The sequence below is a fragment of the Microcaecilia unicolor genome, chromosome 9, assembly GCF_901765095.1.
Source record: "Microcaecilia unicolor chromosome 9, aMicUni1.1, whole genome shotgun sequence".
NCBI lineage: Eukaryota > Metazoa > Chordata > Amphibia > Gymnophiona > Siphonopidae > Microcaecilia > Microcaecilia unicolor.
Genome location: NC_044039.1, coordinates 104,323,425 through 104,341,158, shown reverse-complemented (window position 1 = coordinate 104,341,158; position 17,734 = coordinate 104,323,425). Strand labels below are relative to the sequence as shown.

Sequence of the window (17,734 nt, the reverse complement as noted above, 5' to 3'; positions counted from 1 at the left end):
TTCAAGAATGATATGAAGCAGCGCTCCTGCTTGTGCAATAATAACTTTGTGGTGAGAGCTGCATGTAGAATACTGCTTCAGTAATACCAAATAGTCGGAAAGTCAGTTACCCTTTATTGGAGCAGGAGGGAGACTGTCAGCACAAAGCCATTCATTTGAAGACAGAGCTGTTTATTGAAGCTAGAAGAGTCATCAAGGACATACTGGGTCCACCTTGGAGAATCAATGTCAAGTCACAGTATGAGCTGTTAATCCAAAGAAGGTAATCTAATACTGCACAAACTGATCAACAGCCAATCACAATCCTAAAGGGTTGTGTTGAATGAATGAACAACAAATGTGAGAGCAAAAAACCCTCAGAAACCAAGGCATTTACCAAGGTCTGACCACCAGGACATTTATATCTATATAAGATTTTTTGTCCGTGATCTAGTCTGTTTCATAGGGCTTTTTCTTTTTTCACTTTTTTTGCAATCACAAAACGCCCATATTAGAGCCTTGCATTTCAAAACAACATTTCTGAGTATATACACTTCAAACAAGCCAATGGTAAAGCATAGGTTAACTTAGCTTATAGTTTAGATGGCTTGATGACCCCACTCCAAGTGTACATTTTGTCAACGGGGCCCAAAATGTTTCATCCACTTCAGGGCTTCATCAGGAACCACCAGCTGTACTAGCAGGAAATTGATACCTCTACTAAAATTAAACTGGTGGTTCCTGATGAAGCCCTGAAGTGGGTGAAACGTTTTGGGCCCCGTTGACAAAATGTACAGTTGGAGTGAGGTCATCAAGCCATCTAAACTATAAGCTAAGTTAACCCATGCTTTATCCTGGATTCTATATATTGTACCAAGATTTCTGTGTGAAAATAGATGTGTATTCCATAACAATGCGCATAACCTAATTGGTTAACAAGCCAATGCCAATTAACAAGCAATTGACATTAGCTGGCATTAGAATTTACACGCAGAACTGTGGTATTCTGTTAACATGCTGTAAATCACATTGTTGAAAAGGGGGCGTGGCCATGGGCGGGTCGTAGGCATTTCTAAAATCTATTTTCATTATAGAATACACTCAGTTTGCACCTAATTTAAGCGTCGACATTTACACCCTTTGTGTGAATGGGGGCTCGGTATCCTATATAATAATTCTCACCTCCAACAGGATGTGCCTGGGACCGTGCCTGCCGGAAGTGGTCTGCTAGGCAGGCACGCACTGACCTCAGTGACAGACAATTTGGCAAAGCAATTACAATCTGAGTGCTGGCCATTAGGACACAGGGTTGATAGGAGAGTTTTAAAAGACTGAAGGAACCGAAAGTGTTAAATGCGGGGGGGGGGGGGGGGGGGGTAGTTACGAACGGCTGAAAGACGAACATTTGGGAAAGGAAAACAATCTGAATGCTGGCCATTAGGACACAGGGTAGATAGGAGGGTTTTAAAAGACTGAAGGAAACGAAAGTGTTAAACTGGAGAAGGGGGAGGGGGGGGGGGGGGGAGTTGTGAATTACTGAAAGACATGCAAATTTGGGACAGGAAAACAATCTCAATGCTGGCCATTAGCACACAGGGTACATAGGAGAGTTTTAAAAGACTGAAGGAACCAAAAGTGTTTGTGGGGGGGGGGGGGGGGGGGGGGGGGCAAGTTCTGAATGAATGAAAGAAATGAAAATTTACGAGAGGAACACAATCTGAATGCCGGGCATTTGTACACAGGGTAGATAGGACACTTTTTTTTAAAATGAAGGACGTGAAAGTATTACATCTTGGGAGAGGGGTGAGGAGGAAAGCGGTGGGGTATCCGGATACTGGCCGTTATGGCCACGGGGGTACATAGACTTTTGAAAGCCTTAAGGAACCCAAAGTGTGGGAAGGAGGAAGAAAAGGAGGGGAGGGAACGGGGTGAGCGGCATTAGGAACAGGGGAGGGGGCCCTGTCACACACTCTCATTCTCACACACACACTGTCACACAGACAGTCTCACTCTGTCACACACCCGCACTTTCACTGGCTCTCTCTCTCAAACATACACACTCCCATGAAAACCTTGCTAGCGCCCGTTTCATTTGTTCTGGAAACGGGCCTTTTTTTACTATTATTCTATAAACCGTGCAGAAATTTAGGCTTATTTTATAAAGTATGCCTAAATTGAGAAGCTTAGGAAAATTTCATTTCGGTCCCAAACGTTTAGGTGTGATATATAGAATCTAGACCTAAATATCATCTGCCATTTGGATGCCTAATTTCCCAATCTTGTAAGGTCCTCTTGCAATTTTTCACAATCCACTCGTGATCTAGTAACTTTGAATAACTTTGTGTCATCAGCAAATTTAATCACCTCACTCATTATTCCCATTTCTATAACATTTATAAATATGTTAAAAAGCTTCCTTCTTCACCTCACATTTTAACCATGCTGGCTGTCATTTTGCCTTCCTGCCACTTTTTTTTTTTTTTAAACTGCTGACATGTTCAGGGCGAAGTTGCCAGTGCTGAGAGAGGAATTCCTTGCCATGGGGGAAGAAAGCCATTCATGCACTCTTTATTAGCAGCTAAATACCTTACCTCCTGACAATCTCACTTGTTTCATACACCTGTCAGGGGAGAAGGGCTTCTATGAATATTTCCTGTTTTTAGGTCTTTTCCAGTTGCTGCTTCACTCTCAAGTTCATGTTTGCGAGATCTCACTTTCTGTCAAGAATTTCTTTAGTTTAATTTTTCTAAAATTTTTGAGCCCTCTGGGGGTAATTCTATATCCTAGGTGCTCACGTGTATGTGAGCATTACACATGTATATGCAAGGGGGATGTACACAGGGCAGAGCACAGGCAGGGCTCCAATTTATGTTCATAACTTACAGAATATGCAATTTGGACATGTACTTGCCACATTTAGGCTCTCACACTTGCAGCAGCTCTACTTTCCTTTATAGAATAGTCTCCATTAAGGTGTCCAGCTATAGAACCGCCCCCCACTGTGACATTCAGGCACATTTCACCTGTTTACCTCATTAAATGGCCACAATGAACAAATTGACTGTATGTCATTGATATTTTTCTGCCACAGTCGGAAGTCCTTTGCTTCCTGGTTCATTCAACTTTTTTTTTTAAATTAGTTCCATTAAGTCAAACTCAATTTTGAACAGCAAATCTAAATGAATAACAGCAGTTAAACTGCAACCTACTTAAGATAACTGTTAAGAAAGGCATGGAGGAATGCCCATGCAGGCTCAGAAAACCATTCAAGTTACTTGTTTCACATTACAGTTTTATAATATATATCCTCTTTTTCAGTAGTCCTCTTAAAGGGAAAAGCTCTAGCCTATTTAGCAATTCATAAAGGTGCCATCGGTGTTGCTGCCATTCTCTATCCTTTCAATATCAAAATATGTAGCAGAATTAGAGAAACCACATTGACTCAACATATTCAAAGTGAAGTCACACCATAGATCTATACACAGGTATGTTATATTTTTATTCTCTATTCCTCTCCAATTGATTCCCAACATTCCATTACCCTCAGGAATGGTTTCACTACATAAAATGATGTCACTATGCTTTTGGCTGCACAGATTACCACCATAATTCATCAGTTCCAACTGCTGAGGAGTATTAGAGAAGTGTAGTTGAAGAACGTTTGACAGACATGCACACACGATCTTGAACCTTGCAATTTTCAAATGCACTTGAATAAAATGGAAACATATTTACAAGATCAAACGGAATACAACTATTCTAATGATAATTTCAACTGCATTTATATACATAATACATATAGGTGCAGTGTGTCTCATATCTAGTGCAGTGTGTACTCTTCAGATTGGGTCAGTTCTATTGGTCTGTGTGGGTCACAGCAGAGGAAGACATTGATAGAAGTGGCAAAGGGGGCACACTATGTGGTACATTTGAGCAGTGGAACCAATTACTATGGTCAGAAATGGAGGCTGTATACAAATAATTATGCATCCACAGATGTCTGATAGTTAACATAATGCTATTAAATATTATAGGATATTGCTGAAATGAACTGCAGAGATAGTTAAATATTAGAATAGCTTCTTGTCATTGGCTTTCTTGTTTCTTACTTTTGTACTTAGCATTTCAAACACAACTTTTAAAAATTTCTTTTACAAAGACATTAAAGGGTAATATTATGAAGTCTTTCATACGTATGTAGCCACATACGCATAAGGCTTTTTATAGAATACTAGTAAAAAAGGCCCGTTTCTGACACAAATGAAACGGGCGCTAGCAAGGTTTTTCTCGGAGTGTGTATGTTTGGGAGAGTGTCTGTGAGAGTGACTGTGTGAGAGTCAGAGTGAAAGTGTGAGTGTGTGTATGTGAGAGAGAGAGTGTGAGTCTGGGTGTGAGTGTGTTTGTGAGAATGAGAGTGTGTGCAAGTGTGTATGTGAGACAGTGTGTGTGTGTGTGCGAGAGAGAGAGAGTGTGTGAGACACAGATTCTCTGTGAGAGTGAGTGTATGAGACCAAGCGAGTGTGTGAGTGACTGTGTGGCACAGAGAGTGAATGTGATACATTGTGAGACAGAGTGTGTGAGAGTGAGAGTCAGAAAGACATTGTATATGAGAGAGAGAGTGTGAGCCTTGCCCTCCCAATCCATGCCCATCTGTCCCCCTGCCCCCTCCATTCATCCTTTTCCAGCAATTCCCCTCTCTCCCTCAGCCCTGCCCTCCCAATCCATGCCCATCCATGCTCCTGTCACCTGCCCCCTCCATTCATCCCTATCCAGCAATTCCCCTCTCTCCCTGAGCCCTGCCCTGCAATCCATATCCATCCATGCCCATCTGTCCCCTCCATTCATCCCTATCCAGCAATTCCCCTCTCTCCCTGAGCCCTGCCCTCCCAATCCATGCCCATCCATGCTCCTGTCACCTGCCCCCACCATTCATCCCTATCCAGCAATTCCCCTCTCTCCCTGAGCCCTGCCCTGCAATCCATATCCATCCATGCCCATCTGTCCCCTCCATTCATCCCTATCCAGCAATTCCCCTCTCTCCCTGAGCCCTGCCCTCCCAATCCATGCCCATCCATGCTCCTCTGTCCCCTGCCCCCTCCATTCATTCTTTTCCAGCAATTCCCCTCTCTCCCTTCCATGACCCCCCCTCGCATCCATGCTCTTCTCTCTCCCATGTCCCAGCCTATCCCGCCCTCTTCTCCCCCCCCTTCGCATCCTTGCTGCGTTTCTCCTCTGCCCTCCCGCTCCCATTGTTCAACTGCCCACCCTCTTCTCTCCCCCCCAACATCCCTTTTCTTTTTTTTTTCTTTTTAAATTTACCTCCGTGGCAGCGGTTCCGGCAGCGCAGCGTCAGAGAAGGAGGTGGCGCTCCCGACTTCTAGCCTTCCCTTTGCTGTGTTCCGCCTTCTTCTGACGTCATCCTTGACGTCAGAAGAAGGCGGAACACAGCGAAGGGAAGGCTAGAGACGTCGGGAGCGCCGCCTCCTTCCCTGACGCTGCGCTTTGTTTGTTTTTTTTTTCCGCCCTCGACGTCATGACGTTTGCCCTCGACGTCATGACGTTTGACGCGAGGGCGGGGCAGAGACGGCTGGCTTCACACCACGAATCCACGAACCCTTCAGGGAGTGTTTGAGTGACTTCAGAACGTTGTCTTCAGAACGTTCACGGTGCGTTTTATTATATTAGATTGGCTAAATGTAAATGTATGCACCATGTCGAGACTGTACATAATTTGCTGGTAGACATACCTAGTTGCAAAGTTTGGGTGGTGCATGGGCGGAGTTTGCAGGTACACATATTGATTATAAAATATTTAAATCAACATGTGCATTTGCAAACTTTAGGTTTAAATGTTTGTGCCTGAATTCAAAATGCAATTTCTGCCGCCTACGCTAGTATTTATAAAAACACAGGCACCTTTATAAACTAGCATCGAAGTAGGCACCTACTTGGCCTCTTAAGTAACCCGTTATAAAATTATCATCCACATGTCCTAAACTGACACATAACTACACAAAAAATCAGAAGTCAAACTTACCTTTCTGGAACATTGATTCCCAATCTTAGCATTTCATTCTGAAACTTTTCTTTATTATTGCATACCGAGCATCTAAAAAAATACAACCCAGCGCTCAGGGCTTGATACTGGGGGAAAGAAAAAAAATTAAGTTATTGTACTTCAACCCTTTATAGACTAAATGCATTAATCTGCAGAGGTTAAAAAAAAAAAAATCAAATACTGACTGCAGACCTAGTGCCACAACACCTTTATTTATTTTATTTTTTAAAGTAAGAAAACATGCCTCTGTCCTAGGGCCCCAAGACTCTGTAAGAAGGCACCTGGAGATAGATGCAAACAGAACCAATCAGAAAATTAAAGATACTTTCTCCCAAAATAAAAATAATAGTCTTTGTGATCTGGTCTCTACTGAAAACAAATAAGAAGAGAAAATCCGTACTAATGAAGGTACACAGCAAAAACAAAAAGTAGGGAGAACCAACTCAAGGGTAAAAGCTTTTTTATTTATTTTTTTAATTAATTTAGTCGGACTTGATGGAGATCTGTATTTCAGCTCAGGGGTGCCTGCCTCAGGTGTCAACAAATCAACTAAATTGTTGGTTTTTCAAAAAGGACACAAGAAACAACAATGTATCGAGTCTGACTAATAAAATTGCTTTTTACCCTTGTTGCATTGTATTGATCCTCTCCTACTTTCATTTTCAGTCTGGTCTCTGGTAACACAAGACCCACTGAAGGCTACATTCAAAAGTTCTTTTGCTGATGACACCAACAAGCTAGCTTCCCTGGAGCTCTAGAATCAATAAATACTGTAGATTCCAAACAGATGCTAATCCTTAAAAGGAAACAGCCTATTATGATGGCTGTGGGCAACGAAAAATTGCTTACTTCTAATATAGGTTCGCTATAGACAGCAGGCTAAATCAGACACTAAGTTCAGCAAGGCTACAAAGTCCTTCCAGCAGTTACAGAACCACCCAAGTGTCTGCCTCTGAAGTTCCTCATTAATGTTTGGGGCTCAGGAGCCAACTCCCCAGGACAATAGGCAAGACCATGTCCCCAATTTATCTGTCCACAGAAAACACCCATTACAAGTAAGCAATTTTGCTTCAACAAGCAGGACTACGATAGCCACACTCATTAAAACTCCAAGGCCGAGAGTCATTCCACACAGTTTAAATTCTCAGTCTTTTTTTTTTACGTTAAATTTTTTATTGAATTTATGAAAGTTATACAAACATTTTATGCTCAATATAACTAAACTTGTTGAATCAAACAATTTTTTTGGTGATACAGCAAAAAGGTATTCAACCACATCTTATTGAACAATTATCTCCTGCCCTCCCCCCTCCACCCCCATTTAGTTTCCCTCTAAGGAATGTTGAATCAGAGCTGCAAAATGAGTCCACAGGTCAGAAGTCGGATCATAGCGTCCCAATCTCGTATCTGTAAGTCTTTCCAACTCTCCAATCAAGGAAAGCTTCAATATCTACTCTAGTTCGGTTGGACCCTCCGACCGTTTCCAATGGTTTGCAATGACCATCTTGGCTGCAGCCAGACACATTCTTTTAAGACGTCTATGCCACTGCAGGCCCTGTTATCCAATCCTAATAGACACCACTTGGGATCACAAGAGAAAGCTTTGCCCATGTGCTTAGTGATCCTGGCAGCAACTATCTCAAAAGAGCCCGAAGCCGGTCACAAGACCACCATATGTGTAGAAAAGTTCCCCTTTCCATGCCACAACGCCAACAAACATTGGAGGATGTAGAGAACATTGCTTGTATTTTTACAGGTGTGTAGTACCATCTTGTTAATACTTCACATGCATTTTCCTTCAAAAGGACACGAGGCTTTTTTAACTTCTCTATATATATATAGCTTTCCACTCATGCTCAGTCAGTTCTATCTCAAGATCTTGTTCCCATTGTTTCATATATGTAAATTTCTGAAATTTAGCCCCTCTAATAAATTTATACAGGATAGAAATTGTATCCTTTATTTTCCCCAAAGGCCCAAATATTTTCAAAGTGTTCATAATCATCTGGGCACTCTCTCAGCCATCCCCTCTGGGACATATAGTGCTTTATTCAGGAATAGCATACTTCCTTTGTAATGCCTCAAAGGACAGTCTTCTTATTCCCCTTAGGTTGCCAGTTTGCAAACCCCTTAGCAATAACTTTACTGAATTGTCAATGCACAGTATGTCTATTTGCACTGCCCCCTTTCCTACTGTGTTTTAATGTAGTTTTAAAGTAATGTTAAATGTTGAATCTTATCTCTACTTCTTTTAACAGATTTCTGACCTAGGCCTTCCTTTCCCCTTCAGAGCCCCTCTGATTTTTATTCCTAAGAGTTTATTTTTACTTTGTAAACCACTTAGTTATTTGCAGTATATTAAATAATTTTGAGCTGTGAACTCAAGTCTTCAGGTGTACACAGATATCATGCAGAAGGCTGAACAATCACACCAAGTTTCAAATTCATTTATATATGAGATGCTGCCTAAGAGGATACTATCTTGACAGTTTACAAACAGGTATAATCTAGTATAAGGTGACTGAGAAAGGAACTACAGTCAGACAGAAGAAAAAATGATATGGAAGCACCATTTAAAAGTAATGTTTTCAGCCCAGTCTTGAATTTATCTAAATGTATGCGGTGGGAATGAGCATTCCAAAGAGTAAGATAGATGACACTGGAGAGGAAAAAAAAAAAAAAAGAAACCTAATACAGTCAAAACAAATATGATAAAATGATGGCATGACTAGAAGATTGTGTTGTGAGGAGCAGAGAGTCCTGGATAGCGAGTAGGGTATTAAGAGTCTGGACAAATATAGCTAGGGATCTTAAATTGTGGATCTTGTAGGTTATTAGCAGAATTTTGTAGGAGATTTGATGTATCAACGGGAGCCACTGTTCCTCACCTAAGTGGCATGACATGTTCAAATTTTGTAGATTCAAAGTTGGAGTTGACAAATGTCTTGGGATCTTATCCCCTACAAAAGAAAATTACAGTAACTTAATTTTGGTTATAACAAGAGAATGTGTGAGAACATAGGCAGGCGGCTTGGTGATAAGGGGTCAGGTAGAATATATACAATGGGGGTGGTTTCCTGAAAAATTTAAGGAAGAACACCATAAAGACAACTTGAGATGGGTTCAGCAATCTCCAGCGCACAGCCATCGTGCAGGATCTCAGGAACCACTGGTCTGAAGTTATGAGGGTCCACTCCCAGAGGAAAAGTGAGACAACCATCCCATCTGCACCCACTCAGGTAGAGACCTGCTGACCTTCACTGCGATATCAACAAGGTGGGAGAAGTGGATGGCAGGACCCCCTCCATCCCTGGGGGTACCTTGCTCTTCAAAAGGGTCGGACCATCACTGCAGATACCCCTGGAGCTGGCAACCCAAAAGGGTGAAAATGATCTCTAGTCACAAATGCAACTCCTGCTCTCAGACAACCTTGCCACTCCCTTAGGTTTGTTTTCAGGCATTTGCCAGGCCCTTAACTCACCTAAACCTTTCACTAGTTTCTTCAACTCCTCAAATGGTCCTTAAAGACTATCTTGCTGAGGCATGGGGTTAGAGGTGGAATCTGCTGCCAAATGTCTGAGCCAGAGCCACCGTTGGGCAGCGCTCTCTGCAGAGGCTAGAAAGTTTGAGCACATCTGGATTAAATCATAAGAGCATACTGTAACAAAAGGCCATTCCAAACTCCAGATGGGTGGACTCCAGGGAGGGATAAAGATGACATACCCAGTGGAGTACAGCCCTGGCCATACAGCCCCCACATATGGCTGCCAGCACCACAAGGGTCATAGACCTGAAGGAGGTGCTTCAGGAACATCTCCACTTTGCTTTCAAGTAGGAACTCAAGGGCCAAGCTACCCTTCACAGCAACTGTCTTCTTAGTCACAGTTATAATCAGGGCACTGACCCTAGGAACAGGGAACAGATGTAGCCATGTCTGCCCTAAGGAATGGGTACAGCTACTTCATTAGCTTGGACCTGCACAGGAATAAACCAGGGACCTTCCACTCCTTCAAAACTATTCCAACCATCTTGTTCTCAATCTTTGATTCTGCTTTCCTCTGTCTGTGCTCTTAACTCTGTTTCCAGGGCCTCCTTTCCATTTGCTGTTTCTTTTATCACCTCCTGCCCTATGTCTGTTTGGTACTGATCTTTCACATTCAGCTTTCTTCATACATATCAAGGCTACATATCGTGATTAATGCAATATTTATTAAGCGTGGTAAAAATAAATAAAAATTAATCATGGGTAATAAAATTGATCTACCAAGTGCCTTACTTTCCCACACGGCCACCATTAGTGCAGAGCTCTAAAGACAGACAGGAAGGAGTCTGAAGAGTTGTTGTGCTCCCAATTCCACGTTTGTATGCTGTATCCCCGATTCCTGGCAATTGTACAAAGAAGTACATTGACCTACAGTATGCAAATAAAACCTACGTGGTTTCATTACATATGCTAAACATCTGAGTGTTATCTGTGCATATCTTTGGGAAACCAAAAGAACTGTAAAAGCCTTGACTAGAAGTAGACTGCAGGCCTGCCCACAGTACAGACTTTCTTAATGACCTGGTAGGGCAGGAAGTATAGGCTGTGGGCTGGTAAAAGGTCTGCAGGAATAGGCAGTCTAGCGGTCAGGCAGGCCATAGAGAATGTGGGTAAGTTGTGTACAGAACTTACAGTGTAGGTGGCTGCTTAGTGGCTCACATCACAGGCCTCTCTCTCTCCTCTCCACTCTGATACTTCAAACTTTGCATTGCCGGCAGCAATTAGAACAGGCCTTCCACTGGCAGTCCCAAGGCTTTCCCTTTGCCAAGTCCCTAGTGCATGGCAAAATAAGTCATGTCAGAAGGAAGGCCTGTTCTAATACCTGCAGGAAATCACAAAGTTTGAAGATTGTGGCAGACAGGAGAGAGATCAGAGAGGTGGAAGGAGGGGATGCCCGTACTCCCCGCTGCAGCACACTGGTCGAAAAACACTGGTGTATGGCTTTTAGGGCAAAGCCCATTTCCACCAGAAAGGTGGTATTCTTAGTCACCGTTGTAATCAGGGAGCCCACCCTGAGAAGCTGCAATTTATTTTTCTCCTCTGGAACAGGTAGAGGCAAGTCATGGCCCTTCTCACTCTCAGCCCCGTGTCTGGTGAGACCCATTCTTCTGTTATCAGATCCTGAATGTCTGGATGCATTGGGAAGGCCTTAGAAGCCTAAGCCCCCTCATGGTTGACTAAGATGTAACACCTTACAGTGAAGCAGAAGGCTCCTCAATGGAAAGATCGCCAGTGACTGAGAAATATGACTACTGAGCTCCACTTTATGAAACAAACATACAACCTCGGTACTTTCAGATCATCTCCCTCTTCTAACAGCTCCTTCAACAATGACTCCTCTAAATAGATAAAGGCCACATCTGTTAAGGAGGGAGAAGCAGAGATAGCCCCATCTGCTCACTCCTGGAGGCACCTTGCAGCAATTCTGACTCTCCCTGCTTCAGTAAAGAGGCCCAGTGTAAGAGCAAAATACATTCCAAAGAAAACAAAGATCCCGATGCAGCCGAATGCTCTGTTGGGCCCCAATACTGTAAAATGGCAACTGTACTGGCATATTCGGATGCTGTGTCAATCTGAAGTGCTGCCATGAGAGAGGGATGGAGAGAGAACTACAGGCATCTTCCACACAAACCCGCAGTAGTTCAAGTCCTATACACATGCAGAGTGTTTCTAGACATTTGTGAGAAGTGGTTTGAAGGGAGCTCAGTGGCCATTCTGGTAAGAAAGGCACATAGCAGGGTGTATGAGCCCTATACGATCCCCCTCTCTCCGTGATTGGGGGGATTTGTTAAAGTGTGGTGGTTTATCAACAACGGCTGGTGGAGGCCCAGACCAAATGGAATAGTGAGTATTAGTACCTAGCTTTTTCAGGATTCCTAGCTTAACTGGAGGCAGGTCCTTACTATTATTGATAAATGCAAGAATTACAGGTGAGTGGAGTGGATTGAAGACTACTTGTATGAGGGCCTCAGCAATGCATCAGACTTCAATACCAAGATGTCTCTAATGCCACCTAGTCAGCTGAGTAGTGTGTCTGGTGTTCCAGTATACCAGGTATCTCAACATCTCTGCATATCCTTGGAAAAGCCTTACAATAATAGTGTGTATTTTGGTGCTACCATTTTGCCTTATCTGGTCCAGTGACAACATGTTCTTTGGCACTAGTGACACTTGGCAGTCTAATGTCGAGTAGCTCAAACAAAATACTGAGGAACCATGGAGGCAAATGTGCACCTGGGAATTCCCAAGCACATTTACAAGACAGTCTCTCAGAGCTTGGCAAAAGCCAATATCACCACCTACTAGAATGGCTGATTTCATCTTGCTTGTTAATAGAGAACACCCTAATTCAAAAGCTTTAAATGCTGCTTACATTGCATTCTGAAATGTACTGTGTTTTATGCAGCCAAAGTCCAGTTTCTGATGGAAATTCAAAATGCAAACTGCTACAAAGTTAAGATGTCCTCACCTGTAAGCAATGCCGATGAAACCAAGCAGTTTTACAACAGGGACTTTGCAATACGCTATAAGATGGAAGATGTTCAACAAATTCTAAACATACTGTGCAGGGGGAAGACTCTGGATGCCTGACTGTTGAACTGTTTTGCACTGGTCGATGATCCCAGCAATATGACCTTAAAACAAAATAAAATAAAGTTTCACTTACTCATAATACTAAATTAACCCTATTAGAACTAAAAGAAAAATCATTAGTCGTGGAAACACTCTAGAGGCAGGATTAAAAAAAAAATTTGCTTTCTAATAGTACATGGTAATCCTTGGTAGAGTGCACCAATTCCTTTTTTAGGAGCTTAAAGTGTTAAGGTGTGATCCAAAATAGTTAACAGTCCTAACGGGCATGCTTTAGCTCTATCTTCTGCCATCTTTCTTTCCTCCTTTGTATTTTTTTCTGTCCCTCATAATGGAAAAGAAAGGATAACACAAGCTTATACCACCAAGTTTCAAACACCAATCTCAAGCTCAGTGGATGAGTTTTTATTAGTGAAGACTCCACATATTTCACTCAAATTGGTTAATTTTGAGCATATTATAACAGAAATGAACATCTCTCCTATGCCAGGGGATGTTGAAGATTCTCAGGCTCTTATATTCACTGCTAATATACACCTCAATGCTTGTGCTGGTACAAAGAGCCTCTATCTGGATTTCATATAATATGCACAGACAACAAGATGTTTTTTTTTAATCAGGTCGGTGGAATCTAATACAATTTGTATCATTTGTGCAATTTTTCACTGCATTTTCTTGGCCTGATTGTATTTGTTGGTACTTGATTATTCTGTACTACATGTGGAAGAGAGATCATTTGGCACCAACATTTCTACTGATAGTTCTACTTTTTTTCTGGTTTTCTCCTTTACCATTGCTCACCTGTTGGTAAGTCTGAAAAACAGACTTTGCTGTGCTCGCAGATTTGGCTGGTAACAACACTTTTTCAGAAGTTACGTTGGCTGCTTTTGGAGGGCAGAATAACCTTTAAATGATGTACTATGACATTCAGAATTGAATATGGATAATCCCCATTATATATGTTTTCATTACAAACTTTCTCCCTGTCAAGGAGAACATTATGTGGAACTCAGTTTTTCATTTACCGTATTTTTCGGACTATAAGACGCACTTTTTCCCCCCCAAATTTGGGAGGAAAATGGGGGGTGCGTTTTATAGTCCGAAAGTAGAGATTTCCCTCCCTCCCTCAGAGTTCGGGATCGCCCTCCCCCCGGCCCTGTCACCACTTCTCCCTACTCACGTCACGCGATCTTCCCTGGTGATCTAGTGACGTCGGGGCAGGAAAGAGCCCCCCCTCTTTCCTGCCCAGCGCGCTGCTCTCCGTCCTCCTGTATGCAGCCTGACGGTCTCGGGGAGATTCAAAATGGCCGCTGAGACTTCAATTCTCGGCGGTGAAGAGACGGCTAGACGAATTTCATATTTAATATAAAAAGTTTACTCATTTGTTTAGTTTACAAACTGATTACCATCAATAGGGGTAGTCAGGAAGCATTTCTGTACTCAAAGCATATCTACACACACAAGCAATATACAGCAAGCTTAAGGCAAATCAAAAAATGCTATATACAGACAAAGAAAAATTCAAAATGCTTATACCTCTCTGTTCTACCCTGCCTATACAGTTTTATAAATCCTGACATCACATGCATGCTGCAGGCAAGCTGCACCATACCATAAATCCTTTAACCTAAAGCAGAACATATGCTGCATCTGGTTCCCATTATCCCTTTTCTTTTTCTCTTATAGACAGTCAGGCGCCTTTTGCCCGTTTTGCAGCACATTCAAGACATGGGGGGGAAGGTTGCACCAATCACCGCCAGCACTTCCTGCTGCTGTGAACCTCTCTTCACGTTATATTCCTTACAGCGGCCATTTTGAATCTCGCCGAGACCGTCAGGCAGCATACAGGAGGACGGAGAGCAGCGCGCTGGGCAGGAAAGAGGGGGCTCTTTCCTGCCCCGACGTCACTAGACTACCAGGGAAGATCGCGTGACGTGAGTAGGGAGAAGTGGTGACAGGGCCGGGGGAGGGCGATCCTGAACTCGGACAAGATGCACCGGAGCACCTAGGTTTTAGAGGAGGGAAAAAGGAAATTTTTTTTTTTTCCTATTTCCCTCCTCTAAAACCTAGGTGCGTCTTATGGTCCGTTGCGTCTTATAGTCCGAAAAATACGGTAACTTTCCAACTGTAAAGTGATGATACTTACCTGTAGTAGGTATTCTCCGAGGACAGCATGGCATAGTATACTACTAGAGGAGCCTATGATGAGGAGTTTGTTAAAGGGTTTTAATCATCCATGTAGGCACCCTAAACTCATGAGGCTCCATTTGTTTAAATTTATAATTTCAAGTTCTTTATGAATTTGAACGCAATTCTGAAATCCAGCTTATACTGATTGAAAGAGAGCTTTTCTTAAGTAAAGATAGTATACTACTTACAATGCTAACACAATACATAACAGAACATTATAAAAGACAGTGTAGGTATAAGCGAAGATGGAACATATGGTAGGTAAGAGGGAAGGGAAGAGAAATAGGACTCAATATACCAACTTTCTATGGTTTTTGCAACTACATTCAAAGCGGTTTACATAGTATATACAGGTACTGATTTGTACCCGAGGTAAAGAGGGTTAAGTGACTTGCCCAGAGTCACAAGAAGCTGCAGTGGGAATCAAATCCAGTTCCCCACATCATTGACATATGTTCGGGTTTGGTATGTGTTTTGAATAATGGTGTAGCGAGTGGCGGCATCTGCCTAGTGGATGTCCCTTCTATTTCCCGTCCCGGTCTTGTTTCAGCAGTAATATGAAAGGCATATTATTGGTGCATACTCATCTCTCATTTACTATCTCATTTACTGTGAGAAGTCAAACACATCCATCCTCTGGTCCATCTGGCAGTAACGCAATTAAATCTTAATTAGTAGGACCTCCATTTGAATTGTTGCAGCTCACAATGGTGAATGGTCTGACTGAAGACAGACACGTGTCGCAGTGTCAAGGACTTAAGACTAGCATAAGTAGCAGCTTTGTAGAGTGTGAGACACGCTCCACCATGCATGCACGAGTGCCTTTCCGCTCACATTCAAGGGGAGGTGGGAGGGATTGTGAGAAAATAAGGCCTGCTGTACTCTGAGAATAGTTGCCACAGGTAAGTATCTTCGCTTTCTCAGAGGACAAGCAGGCCTATTTAGTCTCACAAGTAGGGAATCTCTAGCATCCAGGCTCACTGAGAACACATTAGTCAACTGGGCCATGCAACGGAGACGACATAACTCAGATTAACCTGGAACTATATACAAGCTGAGTGACAGTGCAGCCTGGAATAGAACAAAAACAGGCCTAGGGGGTGGAGTTAATTTCTAGACACCAAACAGATTCTGCAATAATGTCTGACCGAACCGACTGTCGCGTCGGGTATCCTGCTCAAAAGAGTAATGAGATGTGAATGTGTGGACTCAAGACCACATCACAGCCTTGCAAATTTTTTCAATGGAGGCTGACTTCAAGTGGGCTACTGACGCAGCCATGGCTCTGACATTATAAGCTGTGACATGACCCTATAGGGTCAGCCCAGCATGATCACAAGACATATGGGAGGATACACATACAGCAGACCTGTCCCCCAATGGAGAAGGAAGGCATCTGACGCTCAGCTGCTGTGGGTCTGAAGCCTGGAACAGACTTTGTGGATTTAAGTGGCAAAGGGATTCACTGAGAGGGTGCCCCACACTTGGAAGATCTTGGACAACAGTCATGCTGAGAGACCACTCATGCACTCAGTCGGCCAGGCTGTTTTTGCCCGCCGGATAAGTGGCTCGTAGGTACATGCCATGTGGCTCAATGCCACATCCGGATGAACTCCTGACACAGAGGGCGTAATCCAGTGCCCCCTGCTTGTTGGTGTAATACATAGCAACCTGGTTGTCTGTTTGAATGAGCACAATTTGGCAAGACAGCCAATCTCTGAAAACCTTTAGAGAATTCCAAATCGCACGGAGCTCCAGGAGATTGATCTGAAGATTCGTTTCCTGGGAAGACCAAACACCTTGAGTGTGGAGCCCATCCACATGAGCTCTCCAACTCAGGAGGGATGCATCTGTCATCAGCACTTTTTGCAGCCAAGGCATTTGGAATGAAGTCCCAGAGTCAAACTGGATCAAATGGTCCACCACTGAAGTGATCGAACAAGCTCTGGGGACACTCAAATAACATCTTCCAGATTCCCCGTGGCTTGATACCACTGAGAAGCTAGGGTCCATTGAGCAGATCTCATATGGAGGTGTGTCATGGAAGTCACAAACTGTGGAAGCCATGTGGCTCAACAGCCTCAACATCTGCTGAGCCATGACCAGCTGAGAGAGGCTCGAAACTGAGACGCCAGAGTGATGAAAATGTCTGCTCTTGGCCCCGGAAGGTAAGCTTAAACCACCTGTGTCAAGCAGGGCCCCTATGAACTCCAATTGCTGGGCAGTGCGAAGGTGGGACTTGGGGTAGTTTAAAACGAACCTCAGTAGCTCTAGTAACCGAATCGTCCTCAGCATGGACTCGAGGTACTCTTCACCAGCCAATCTTTGAGATAGGGAAACACATGGACTCCCAGTCTGCGTAGTAATGCTGCAACTAACACTAGACATTTGGTGAAAACCCTCGGAGCTGATGAGATGCCAAAAGAGAACACGCGGTATTGGTAGTGATGTGTTCCCAGCCAAAATCGTAGATAATTTTGATGGCCTGGAAGTATTGGGATGCAATATACGCATCCTTCAACTCCAGGGAGCATAGCCAATCATTTTCCTGAATCATGGGGAGAAGGGTGCCCAGGGAAACGATCCTGAACTTTTCTTTGACCAGGAATTTGTTCAGAATCCTTAGATCTAGGATGAGATGCATCCTCCGTTTTCTTCTGCACAAGAAGTACCTAGAATAGAATCCCCACCCTTCTTCCACTGATGGAACAGGTTCAACCACATGGGCTTTCAGAAGGGCAGAGAACTTTTCTGCAAGTACGTTTCTGTTGACAGCTGAAGGAAAGATCTTGGTGGGCAATTTGGTGATTTCTGATACCAACTGAAGGTATATTTGAGACAGACTATTTGGAGAACCCATCGGTCAGAACTTA

General features: G+C 43.2%; 1 protein-coding gene across 1 annotated transcript in view; it reads right to left on the bottom strand.

Annotated features, from left to right (window-relative positions):
• Positions 1 to 17,734, bottom strand: part of G2E3 (G2/M-phase specific E3 ubiquitin protein ligase) — a 168,745-nt gene that overhangs the window by 82,178 nt on the left and 68,833 nt on the right. The window contains exons 5-6 of the mRNA XM_030213686.1: positions 12,550 to 12,715; positions 6,017 to 6,123 (exon numbers count right to left, since the gene is read on the bottom strand). Of these exons, the coding sequence (XP_030069546.1) occupies positions 6,017 to 6,123; positions 12,550 to 12,715 (273 nt within the window). The remainder of the gene's footprint in view (positions 1 to 6,016; positions 6,124 to 12,549; positions 12,716 to 17,734) is intronic.